The sequence below is a fragment of the Poeciliopsis prolifica genome, unplaced genomic scaffold (genome assembly GCF_027474105.1).
Source record: "Poeciliopsis prolifica strain line A6 unplaced genomic scaffold, Auburn_PproV2 SCAFFOLD183, whole genome shotgun sequence".
In the NCBI taxonomy this organism is placed as follows: domain Eukaryota; kingdom Metazoa; phylum Chordata; class Actinopteri; order Cyprinodontiformes; family Poeciliidae; genus Poeciliopsis; species Poeciliopsis prolifica.
In genome coordinates this window covers 261,590-272,625 of record NW_026562558.1, presented here as the reverse complement: position 1 = coordinate 272,625, position 11,036 = coordinate 261,590, and the positions used below count along the sequence as shown (strand labels likewise).

The window sequence follows — 11,036 nt, the reverse complement described above, 5'->3', positions numbered from 1 at the left end:
GTGTTTACTGGTTCTGCTCATGTCCAGCAGCAGCTCTTTTGGATTTAAGTGACAGAGGCCTTAAAAGGCTCATTATGAAAAGTCTGAGTAAAATCTAATTATTTAAAAAAGACTTGTGAAAAACTAACTCAGAAGGAACTTTTCACCAAGATATTCCTGCATGTTTTAAGTAAATCTGAAAATTAACTAAATGTTCCAGGTTATTTCATTTCTAACAGGGAAAATGTGGGATAATCTGCCAGTCGAACTAGAACTTTTTCTTTAATATTAAGAAATTATTTACTTTAAACAAACTCCTTTATTTTGCAGAGAAGTTACTTCTGAGTCAGTTTTGTCTTTTTCAAGGGTCCTCATATATTTGTACTAAAAATGTTTGGTAGGATTTTGTGTTTTTGCAGTGCAGGATGTTGTTTTCTTCTTGTTTCTCTCCTGTCTTTAAGATTTTCTGTCACCTTTTGAACATCCCTGATTTAAATCTCTGTTTCCGTTTTGCCTCTGAGGTCAGCAGTGACCAGCAGCAGATTCCTGGAAGCTGCTCGGTAATTTATCCCATCGGTCTGCGCTGCACCCCGCGGCTCTGCGCTCTCCTTTTTATGAATATTTTAAAGCGACTCCAGAGAAAATCTTCCCCCTTTGTGGAATCTGAAATCAAGAGAAGCGAACCTTTAACCCTGCAGTTTACCAGGAGTTCACAGAAACCACCTGCAGCATCAACAGCTCCAGCCATGGCAACAACCAGTGCAGCTAATGTTGGCATAGACGATTTAAAAAACAAAAAAACTCATTAGGGAGTGTTTGCAGTGAATGGTCTATTCTTCACGTCAAGTTTAAAATATAGTCATATTCTTGAGTTTCCTGTTCTGAAATAAGCAGATTTAGTTAATCGTTTGGTATTTTTACGTTTAAAATTGTCTAAAAATCTGTGAAATGGGCCTCAATTATCTAAAGGTTATGAGGTTAAAATCAAATTGTGAAGTGGGAAATCAAAACATTAAATCATAAAACCAGGTCTAATTTCCACAACTGTTAGCAACTTCTTGTATTTTTCCATACGCAGTTTTATATTTCTCATACTTTTCCAAATTTAAAAAGTGCTCAAAGGAAACTCCATCTTTAACGAGGTCAAAAAAAAGTTACTCCAGAAAAATTTACCATCGGAAACAAAGTGAGAAATTAATAAATTAAAACATTTTCACTGCTGTAAAAGAAAAAAATGCTGTTTATTTTTCCAGCTATTCAGACTGTCAGGCGTGTTTGAGGGAGATTGAAAATAAAAAGCATTTGCACAAAAAACTCCAAAATTGTGATATTAATCTCTGAAATTTTTGAGGAAAAGCAAAAACGTTTCTGAGTTTGTAAAGTCAAAAATTTCATATATGAAAAAGAATCTGTAAATTGAGGTTAAACTCAAACTTGGACATTTCTGAGTTTTAAAAGTTTCACATTTTCGACTGTTGAAATTTTATCTTCCACTTTTGAACGTCAGAAAAAGATTTTCTTGAAAATGTTGAGTGGAGTCTCAAAATGACTCAGTTTTCAGTCTTACTCAGATTCGGTCCACATGCAGCCTCACTAATATTTGTCGTCTCTGTGCTTCATGGAGCCAAAGGACTGGGGGTGAATTTAGCATCTGCGCTGTTTTCCAGAGCATGTGTGCTTTTCTCCACGTTCTTCTTCTCCTCTTCCTCCTCAGGCTCTTTCACGACGTGTGAAAAGCTAATTGCTGACTTCATTCTAATGATATTCACGCCACAGGAGCTGCTGTGACCGAACACCTTTAATCAAAAGTTGGAGTCGCTGGAAAGCCTGTCAGTGTTTCAGAGAAACCTTGTTTTAAAACATATCAAACTCATTCAGTGAAGCTTCTGCGGCTCAAACAGAAGGCTTGTATGCTGCAAGTATCAGTTTCCTGGGAATTTTAACCAGTAAAGTTTTATTTTAATCTTTTTATCACGTTAGCAAATTCATTAGCTATTATACGGATTAGCTTCTGATTAGCTTCTGATTAGCTTCTGCATCGTCGCTGATGTTTAGAAAAAAACAACACGGAAATTAGAATGTTTTTTTTTCTTGTAATGTTGTTTGATGCCCAGTGTTTTTATTTATTTTTAAACTGGAAATTTGTAAAAGAAAAGATAAGACACAATTTCCTACAAAATAATTATGCTAATGACAACGAGCTGGCTCGTCATTAGCAACATTGCAATGTTATGTTTATGTAGATTATTATGTAAATTAGCATATGGTTGATTTTATAACATTTTTATTAACTGCTAATTTTTTTCAAATTAATTAAATATATTTAAAATAAAACTAAGTACACCATTTTCTACAGACTAATTATGCCGACCTAAGCTAACTTGCTAGCCAATGGAAACTGATTTAAATTAGCTTCAAATCCATCACTGCTGTTTAGAAACAAATATAATGTCCAAAATAGATTATAGTTATTTAGTATTGCCTTATTGGTCCATGTTTTCTTTTGTCAACTGAGGATGCTAATGTTAGCTAGCCAGCAGTTAATGTTACCATAAATACTTAAAATCAGCATTTTTATTGTTTTTAAATGGTTTAATTATTTCTTAGAAACAGTTTTTCTACCAACTACCATAAATACATAAATCTGCCAAAATAAAACAAAGTTGTTGTTTTTTTTTTGTAAATGTTCCAACAGAAATTGTTGCATGAAAAATACTAGAAACTAAATTGGTTTTTGATCTAAAAATTTATCATAAATGAAATGTATTAATGAGAATTCCTTCTCATGTGGGGAGACTAGTTCATCATTCATGCACATAATTACCCCAAGGAGTGACAGTAGTTTCAATAAAATATTCAACTCTTCCAAAGTACAGAAATATCTGGGAGTCTCAGGTAAAATGATATTAATGAGCGGCCAAACATCCGTTTCCTCATGGTTGGTCATTATTTCTGTAGATTTTTGCATTTCCCAGTTATTTTAGCAACGTTTCGACCTGATTCCCTCCCGGCTCTGCTCTCGCTTCACTGTTCAGAGTCCCAAACTTTATAAAAGTTCTAACTTTTACTGATGATGCATTTAATTAAAGACTGAAAAAAGTAAGACTCTGTACATGTGAACTTCAAAGTGTTTCATTTTCTGCTTCTAATTCTGCAGAAGTTCCAGAAAAACCATCCGGAAGGAAAACTGCTAAAGCAAAAACTGGGAGAAAAATTAATTGATTTCCAGAACTTGCAGGACTAAAACTCCCAGACCTGAAACTAAATGCAGTGATAGAACCAGACCATATACTCAATATCTGACACTTGTCTCAGCATCTTTTGTTTTGGGGATTTCTTTTGTATTAATTGTTTAATGAATTTTTTGTTACTGCAAAAACTAAATCTTAGATGTTTTTTTTAGAATTCTTTCTTCCAATTTTAATTTTTTTTTCTTTTGAACAAAATTTATGTCCTCAATTTTTCCCCATAGGGATGATTTAGAATAAATAATTATATTAATATATAATTAATATACATCAATATTAATTTATTGATTTTTTTTTTTAACAATTGTACTTCCTGGCAGATTTTTTCCCTTTTAAAACATGTTCCCCATGTTACAAGTGAAATAATCTACCAATTTTATAATCAATAAACAATTTTAAGAAACTCTTGGCTTAAAACAAGCCCCCATTTCTTACTGGAAAGACGGCACGTTAGTTTTTCAAGTGGACTGAAATATTTGCATTGGAAACCAGAAAGAAATCCTTTGTAATATTTTTTGTTTTTGCAGTTAATCTTTTCTAGTTTATTCAGTTTCATTCCGATTTCTGCATGAGGAGAAATGAGATGTTATTATATTCTCCCAGTTTTTGTCTTCATCTGCTATAATTAGATTAATTCCTTTAATAAACTATTAAGTCTCCTGTCAGACTGAAGTGTTTTACTTCCAGTTTAGTCGGCCGCTGTGAAGCTGATTCGTCACCCTGCGCAGATTGGTCACACACACACCGAGCAGAGCCGCGGTAAGAAGATTTACGCGCACGGATTTGCTCTTGGCTTCTGATTCGCTAAATTGTTTCTGCATGAGCAGGTTGCAGGACGACGGGAGGAAACAGATCCTGCAGGAATCTGTCGGGATCAACGACAGTGGAAGAAAGTGGAAACTGCGATCGGATGAAGTCTGCGGCTGCGGCGCGGAGGTTTTTGCGCACGGAGAGCGTTGCGCGCCGGAGGAACTGGCTTGGAAAGCCGCCGTTCACTGCGTAGCTGCCGGGTTTCTGCTTCATCGATGAAAACCCCACCGGAGAGACCTGGGGGCCCCTCCGTCTGCCACCGCCGGGGACCATGGCGGACAACTTCTCGGATCTGATCAACGAGTCGCTGCCGGCGGCTCCGGTCGCGCACTACAACTTTCCGGCGCTCATATTCGGGATTTTACTGATCATCACCGTCACTGCTGGAAACGTGCTGGTCTGCCTCAGTGTTTACTTGGAAAAGGCTCTGAAAACTACAACCAACTACTTCATAGTGAGTCTGGCGTTTGCGGATTTGCTGCTGGCGGTTCTGGTTCTGCCGCTTTTCGTTTACGCAGAGGTGAGGTTTCTGTTTTTTTAATTTATTGTGAGTGCCTCTTCACTCTGTTGCCTCTAAATAAATTGCTGTACAACTTAAAAACAGTTCGACTGGCAGCAAGTTTGTCTCAATGCAAAGTTCTTCGAGGTGGAGTAAAAAAATCATGGAAATGTCTGAGCTCCAAAAGTCCATGCAGTTTTTCTGTTAGAACTCAGAAATTTTTTCTAGAAACATTTTCAGCTTAATTTCAAAATTTCTGATTTTTTCTTGATAATTTCTACTTTTTGAGCTCAGAAAATGTTAACGTTTTTATAGAACATTTTTCAGATTAATCTCAAATTTTCAGATTTTCTTTGCACAAATAAATATTTTCAACTTTTTGAACTTAGAAATGTATTTTTTTCTAGCAAATTTTGTACTTTTGAGTTTAAAAGTAAACAAACAACAGTTTTCTACAAACCAGAAATTACAAAATCTAGATGCACATATTGTTAGCTAGCTAGCTAACTTGCAAGCGAGCTAGCTCACTTATTAGCTAGCTAACTTGTTTATTAGCTAGCTGGCTCTCATTATATAGCTGGCTAACTCATTAGCTAGCTGGTTAACTTGTCAGCTAGCTCGCTAACTTGTTAGCTTGCTGGCTAAAAGATGTGTTCATAAAAAATTAGAAAATGGTGATTTCCACTACTTATTAACTAACACGTTTTATCTTAATTATCTAAATATATTTAAAAGAAAGCCAAAGTTTTCTACAAACTGATGTTGATATGAGCTAAATTGTTAGCATCAATTATAATTGTTATCATGCGGGTGTGCTAAGGCTAGTGACCTTTGACCCCAGCCTCAGGTCTTCTGCAACCTCTATCCGGTTTTCTTCCAGGATTGTTCTGGATTTATCTCCATCCATCCTGACCAGCTTCACTGTATGAAAATGTTTGAGCTCTTTACTTTCTTTTTTACACTGCATTTAAAAAACAACAACTACTTATTGTTTTATTATAACTTGATTAAAAATAAATGTTAGTACTTAAAACTGTTAAAAACAAGCAATTTTAGAAATGCAAAAATAAGTTTATTAAGTTATGGAAATAAAAACACAAGAAATCCACAGTTTTTATAGCTGGTGGCAAACTTTGCTACAGACAAAACACCTAGCTATTTTATTTTATTTTATTTTAATTAAAAGGAGACCTGATTCACAACCTTTTTCAATAAATATGTGAAAAGAAAAACCCACTTAAAAATCTAAAGCTCAGAGTTTGGAGCATAAAAAAGCTCCTTCACATTAAAAGTCTTTTCCTATTGGTGTCTTTGTGTTGCAGATATTATTGTTGTAGATCACATGATAGATAAGACTACAAAGTCACAAAATTATAGACAAATGAGGGATGTGTGGACTGGACAGTGATCCAAAATATACAAATGGATTCAAATTGTGAAATGAGGCAGAAATGCTGCAAAATAACAGACCTACCCATTGGGAGTCCATTTCCAGGCAAAAACGCTGCAGAAATACAAAATAAACCGAAATGCATTCATAAAACAGAAAATAGATCTGCTGTTTTAGATGCAAACACCTGCAGATGATTCTAGACTTCCTGATGGAGATTATCGACATGAATCAATAACAAGGAACACGGGAGCTTCCCTGCTATCATTCACATTTTCCAGGTTATCCAGGTGTAATCTCACTGTCAGCAGGGCCTGTCCAAGCCTTTTTGGGGCCCAAAACAGAGTTTTATTTCAGGCCCCCTGTATGATGCTTTATCATTACTAAGCTTCTATCATTAGCATTATTTGTAATTAGCTTACACCCTGACAGATTTATTACAGCTATTTCAACCTTATGTGTGTAACAAATATCAAAATATTATTTATATTTTAAAATTAAGTGTCCCATACATGAAAGTACATACATAAAATCAGCTGATTTTAAATATAAATAATATTTTATACATATATTTCAATCCTGCTGGCTTGATGCCCATGGTCGCCCCCTGGTGGTGTGGGGGTCATAAGCATATACCTGTAAGTCTCCGTTATAGAGCCCAGGTTTTGATCTTCTGACCTCGCAGTGAGGCGTCTCACCGCCGCCATGCGGTTCCTGGACTAGAGACGCCAGCGTGCGCTCACCTGCAGACGCCGGGGGGAAAGTGGGCGGGGCCTGAATGTTTGTGTTCTGGATTACACATTTTTCTCACTGGGATTTGGGTCAGCTAATGATGCGTTGTGTGTGTGTGTGTGTGTGTGTGTGTGTGTGTGTGTGTGTGTGTGTGTGTGTGTGTGTGTGTGTGTGTGTGTGTGTGTGTGTGTGTGTGTTCTGGAGCAGTTCCAGGGTGGAGTTTGGACCCTGAACATGACGATATGTGACGGTCTGATGACCATGGACGTGATGCTATGTACTGCGTCGATCTTCAACCTGTGTGCCATCAGCGTGGACCGGTGGGTTTCCCCTTACTGTGGTCCAGATCACTGGTTCTACTGGATCTGTTTGGGTTTTAGACACTTTTCCAGTCATTCAAGGTTTTTAACTCTGTTCTGCTAATTACCAAACAAAAGACGTTTTACTGACTGAGTTCATGTCAAACTTTAAGAAGGAATAAATCTTCACCTGTCAGATGTTCCGGTAATGACGCTGCTGTAATTTCACTGACAGACTCAGTATGTTTGGCAACAGTTGTTACATTTTCAGATTTTGACCAAGATAAATTGTTTCACGTCACTGCAGGAAATTCTAACATTGCTGTTTTGAGACCATTTTCAAGTGAATCATGGTAATAACAGTCCAAGAAGACATTCTGAAAGCTCAATAAACTTTACATTCTAGTGAACATTTAACACTGGAACTGGAAACATCTTAAATGTGCAAATAAAACAAGAAATAAAATGAATTATGGAGTCTCTGTAAACAAAACCATCCTTCAAAATAAGGGCTGGTTGAGACCAAAGGAACCGACTGAAGACTTTTGTCATCAGATTTTGTCAAAAGGAGAGAAGAAAATAATTCAAGTGGAAATTATTGAATTCGTCTTAATTTACCCCACGATTAATTGATGTATTGCTAATTGCTGCAGCCTAATTTGAGCCACTGCGGGTTTTCTTTGGTGTCAAACGATCCAAACTAGTTAAATTCCCTCCTCGCCTGTGGGGGCGCTGCACCAAAGACCACTGAAGGAAACAACATGAAGAAGATATTGAGGGCAACTTCCTTTTTTATTAAATTTAAAGAAACAAAGTGCAGTGGCATCAGATTTCAGCGACTGTACATTAATTTGGTGTCTTTGAAACAAAATTAATGTAAACTACCAACATTTTCTGCTAAGCTAGCTGCTACATTATAAGGACATTTCCTGCTGCCAATGTATAGAAATAACCTGTTGATTCATGAAGACGTTCTCTTACTGTTTCTTACTACACCGAGTCTTTTTCATTATGCTGTAGCTTTTGGTCCTAATTTTGTTCAAAATAATCAAAGTTTTTCTTTGTTTTAGAACCTGAGAGAAAACCAATCGTCATGTAGCTCCTGTTTCTTTCCCAGGTTCATTGCGGTGTCCATACCGCTGAATTACAACCGTAAACACGTGGACTACCGGCAGATCGTCCTGCTGTCCGCCACCTGGCTGCTGGCCTTGGCCGTCGCCTCGCCCGTCATCTTCGGCATCAACAACGTGCCGAACCGCAACCCCAGAGAGTGTAAACTGGAGGACAACAACTACGTGGTGTACTCGTCCGTCTGCTCCTTCTTCATCCCCTGCCCCATCATGGTGCTGCTCTACTTTGGGATTTTTCGAGGTCTGAAGCGGTGGGAGGAGGCGCGGAAGGCCAAGCTGCGCAGCAGCATCGAGGCATGCCGGAAGCTGCAGCGGAGCAGCGTGGTCGGCGGCGCCCTGCCCCCGATGATGGGCACCATCCCCGGGGCGCTGCCCATGCCGCTGCCCAGGATCATAGAGAGAGATCTGGCCCAGTGTCGCCTGGACGACTCAGGCGACTACATCCAGCAGGAGATTCCTTATCCACGGCAGTACCGGGAAAACTCAGTGCCAACAGTGAGATTCAACCAGCAGCAAGTCAAGAAGAGGGCGAAGATCAACAGCAGGGAACGGAAAGCTATGAGGGTCCTACCGGTTGTAGTAGGTGAGTAAAAAATGATGGAAAACCAGAATTTAATGACAACTGCTTGAAATATTATTGTGTAATTTGTGACCTGTTGGATGAGGCAGTTGGAGTATTTATAGTATTGTGGTCCCTCTGGAGACTAATAATGGCTCCCCAAGTCCAGATTATGACTCAATCTCTCCCTTGGGGTGTTTTCTCCTGATAGTCCGGGGGTTTCTGATAATCTGCCTGATTAGAGCAGAAATGTGGAGTGCTGTTTGGTGATTTTATTGCAATAGTTATGCCACTGATCACTCCCAACATTATGGTGCCCAACGTTATGGTGCCCAACGTGGGGCGGCTCTGTCAGTTTCCCTTCATCTGTGGTTAATTTTTCAATCTGTTAATGTTTGCTCTTAAGCTAAGGATTATTTCACCCTAATGATATACTAGATTTGATTTGATTGGGGACCAAAGTTGCAACATTAGTTACATTTTAATCTGATGCAGTTCTCTTTCACACCAATGAAACCCTTTAAAAAACCTGTTCCCCTCCTCACCTGTGGGGGCGCTGCACCAAGAACCACTGAAGCAGGGAGGAAGAGAACCACATCAGCTGGAAGTGGAATAAATGTTAAAACTTTGGTTTCAATCGAATGAAGTCAGGTGGAAAAGCCCATGGTGACCAAACAAGGTTCAGAACATTTAAATGCAAATTAGTCCTTTAATTTAGCGCCAACTAAAGATGTGAACCAGACACCAACTTCCTGTAGCCATTAGCCATTAGCAGTAGCTAATGCTAGCATACAGGCCACTGATGACCCTAAATAACCTCACTTGGTTTGTGAATCTTCCTGCAGACTGATCAGAGCTCTTAGGCGAGGAGGTCGACCTTCCTGCGGGTCATCCTGAGTCCCGGGATAAAAGCGGCGCTCCTGACCAACCGTAGCTCCTCATGCAGCGCTGTCACAGCTTAAAGCCTGCAATCCAATTATCACACAACACATGATGTTAAACTCAGACTGAGATCCAGTCAGCGGCTGGTTTCAGCAACAGATGCCATTTATTCCTCATCATGCTGAGAAGCAAAATAAAATGTTCTGTTTTACATTCAAAATAAACATAACTGGATGCAACGAAGCAGATTTTAATTCAACTTTGGTTTAATTACATTCGGTTGTACAACATTAAACTCTCCAGAATAATGAGTGACAAAATCAGTTTAACTGAAACAAAGTAGATGTTTTCTGTCTGACTCTCGATTCCTCACATCATGCTGTAGTTACTCTTTGTTTCTACACAGTAAGGTCTGGACTTTGACTAGGCCACTGCAACATTCTTTCTTTTCTTATTTCATTTTTTCTCTCGTTGACTTGATGATATTATTGTTCTATATAATATCATCTATATAATATAATCCGTCTAGTCCATCATTCTGCTGCCGAATTGATGGGCCTCAAATTCGACTGTTTTGGCCCATGCAACTAAAAAACTAAACACTAAAATTACAAAAAATAAAATCAGACAAGAATAAAGAAATGAAAAAACACAATAAATTTGAATTAAGAGAATAAAGTTATAAAATTACAAAAAATAAATTCATATGGGAATGCAGTAAAAAAAAAAAAGAATAAAGCATAATATTTCAAGCCTAAAGTCAAAGTAATACAAGAATAAAGTCAAAATAATACAAATGAAACTGTAATATTACAAGAATAAAGTTGTATGAGAACAAAATAATACAAAAAATAAAATAAAAAATAAAGAGAATAAAGCTAAATTAATGCAAGATTTAAGTCATACTAATTTGAAATCAAGGTCATAAAATTATGGGAATGAAGTCAAACACAGTCATATGTTATGTCTTTATAATACTTTTATTCTCATTTCTTTATTTTCTTTGCCTGGCTCTAATGTTAATCATCTCATCTGTAAATTCAGACCCATTAGTTTCTCTTAACCTGCGGTTCTCCTCTTCGTCTTGCAGGCTGCTTCCTGTTCTGCTGGACGCCGTTCTTCGTGGTGCACACGATGCGAGCGTTGTGCCTGACGTGCGACATCCCCGACGCGCTGATGAGCACCGTCACCTGGCTGGGCTACGTCAACAGCGCCCTCAACCCCATCATCTACACCATGTTCAACACGGAGTTCAAGAAGTTCTTCAAGAAATGTTTCCGCAGCTGCTGCTGATAGCGGCTGCTGCCAGCGGCTTGCTGCCTCCACAGACTGAAACACCACAGCGGGTTCGGGTTCCTGACCTCAGACTGGGACGTTCGCGAGCCGAACTGGAAAGAAGAGGAAGAACATGTTATTAAGAGTTCTGATTTCATTTGAGGTTTTTATGGATTTTATGTAAAATACAAACGGACGTTGTTTAGCCTGAAATAAAGATTTATTTGACCAGT

General features: G+C 38.2%; 1 protein-coding gene across 3 annotated transcripts; it reads left to right on the top strand.

The window, feature by feature from the left end:
• The first annotated feature begins 1,775 nt into the window (after positions 1–1,775).
• LOC129356654 (D(4) dopamine receptor-like) lies at positions 1,776–11,036 on the top strand. 3 transcript variants are annotated; one of them, XM_055026228.1, is made up of 6 exons: positions 1,776–1,808; positions 3,915–3,986; positions 4,055–4,557; positions 6,866–6,978; positions 8,075–8,670; positions 10,619–11,036. In XM_055026228.1, the coding sequence occupies exons 3-6, from the start codon at positions 4,309–4,311 to the stop codon at positions 10,819–10,821; spliced, it is 1,161 nt and encodes a 386-aa protein (XP_054882203.1). In that variant the 5' UTR covers positions 1,776–1,808; positions 3,915–3,986; positions 4,055–4,308; the 3' UTR covers positions 10,822–11,036. The 3 variants fall into 3 exon arrangements, with proteins under 3 accessions (XP_054882203.1, XP_054882205.1, XP_054882204.1); XM_055026230.1 differs by lacking the exon at positions 10,619–11,036 and adding an exon at positions 9,492–9,679; XM_055026229.1 differs by having other exon boundaries at positions 1,800–1,925; positions 3,915–4,557.

Coding starts and splice junctions, on each gene's coding strand:
- LOC129356654 (XM_055026228.1), top strand. CDS start 4,309: ATGGCGGACAACTTCTCGGATCTGATCAACGAGTCGCTGCCGGCGGCT. Junction 6,979..8,074: donor TGTGCCATCAGCGTGGACCG/GTGGGTTTCCCC, acceptor TTTCTTTCCCAG/GTTCATTGCGGTGTCCATAC. Junction 8,671..10,618: donor GGTCCTACCGGTTGTAGTAG/GTGAGTAAAAAA, acceptor TTCGTCTTGCAG/GCTGCTTCCTGTTCTGCTGG.